This window comes from Austrofundulus limnaeus, unplaced genomic scaffold (genome assembly GCF_001266775.1).
Source record: "Austrofundulus limnaeus strain Quisiro unplaced genomic scaffold, Austrofundulus_limnaeus-1.0 Scaffold1577, whole genome shotgun sequence".
NCBI classification, from domain to species: domain Eukaryota; kingdom Metazoa; phylum Chordata; class Actinopteri; order Cyprinodontiformes; family Rivulidae; genus Austrofundulus; species Austrofundulus limnaeus.
Genome location: NW_013953979.1, coordinates 34,648 through 35,891, shown reverse-complemented (window position 1 = coordinate 35,891; position 1,244 = coordinate 34,648). Strand labels below are relative to the sequence as shown.

The 1,244-nt window shown below is 45.7% G+C and overlaps 1 protein-coding gene across 1 annotated transcript in view; it reads left to right on the top strand.

Moving 5' to 3' along the window:
• Positions 1–902: 902 nt before the first annotated feature.
• The window catches only part of LOC106535820 (alpha-2-macroglobulin), a gene marked incomplete at its 3' end in the record, with an annotated part of 10,413 nt that continues 10,071 nt past the window's right edge, over positions 903–1,244 (top strand). The window contains 1 exon segment of the mRNA XM_014032925.1: positions 903–1,089. Within this exon segment, the coding sequence (XP_013888379.1) occupies positions 1,007–1,089 (83 nt within the window).

Genomic DNA, 1,244 nt, shown 5'->3' with positions numbered 1-1,244 from the left:
TTATTTTGTAGTCTTCAAATTATTTAAAGGTAATTCTGATGGATTTGAGAGAAATATCATAAAAAGAAAATGGAAAATTTAAGTAAACAACAAGCTAACATGAGCTAACATGTTTTACTTTTTATATTAGTAGTATTGATCACATATTTGCATACAAATTGATTTCTATTGTGGGTACAACCCCCCCCCCCAAACAACAACAACAACAACAAAAACAACAATAACAACAACAATTCTGTCATGTTTGGTCACATTTTCTAAGAGCCACTGTAGAGGGACCGAAGAGCCACATGTGGCCCCAGAACCGCAGGTTGCAGACCCCTGATATAGGCTAACAGCTCATGTAGAAACAACGCAGTTGAGAAACACACACACGTTTCCTAAATCAGTTATACTCTGATAAAAGGTTAAACAATACATATAATTTTTGTCCCCCATTTGTGGCTCCCCCTCGATGGACGACACCCTCAGCATWTGCCTACACTGCCTACACCAGGGGCACTGTCTTCACAGGATGATTAGAAGTTTCTAAGCAGAAGATAAGGCAGCAGCAGGTGATGAATGAATGATAATGAGCTTAGGGCAGAGGTCAGTTAGTGTTTACCTTCTGACTGTCAGAAATGATGGCTGCAGTCAGCACAGAGCCAGGCCCACCCCTCAGGCTTCTTTCTCTTGTTTTTCTCAAACCAGCCGGACCAAAACTTCCTCAATATCCCAGTGTTTTCACCTTTAGACCCAGCTTCTTTTCGGGCCACTTACAGACAAAACAGAACCATTGTAGACATTCCTGTGAAACTGGAAAAGTGGCCTATTGGCTGCAGGCACCACCGGGGTTTGGGAAGGGGAGGAGGCTGCTGATGACCAACGAAGTTTGGGGGAGTGACAGAGGAAGAGGGGGGCAGAAGTTGGGCTGGTTCGGTGTAATAAGTAGTTCTGACTCAGCTGGGTCGACACAGCTCGCTGTCTGAGAATCGGAACCACAGTCTCGTTGTTCTGCTCAGACATCATGGCACCTGCCCTGCGGGTCACAGCGCTGCTGGCTGCAGCTCTGCTGCTGACAACTGCGACATCAGCCGACATCAGTGAGACGTGAGTGGTTCTGTTTGGTTCTGTTTGGTTCTGTTTGGTTCTGTTCGGGCTGGGACTATCACAGCAACCTCCTGCACGTGACACCGTCAGGTCAAACTTTTTGTGTTGATCTCAAACACTCACACAGGTGTGTGTTTGTGTGGAACAGTTAGTTC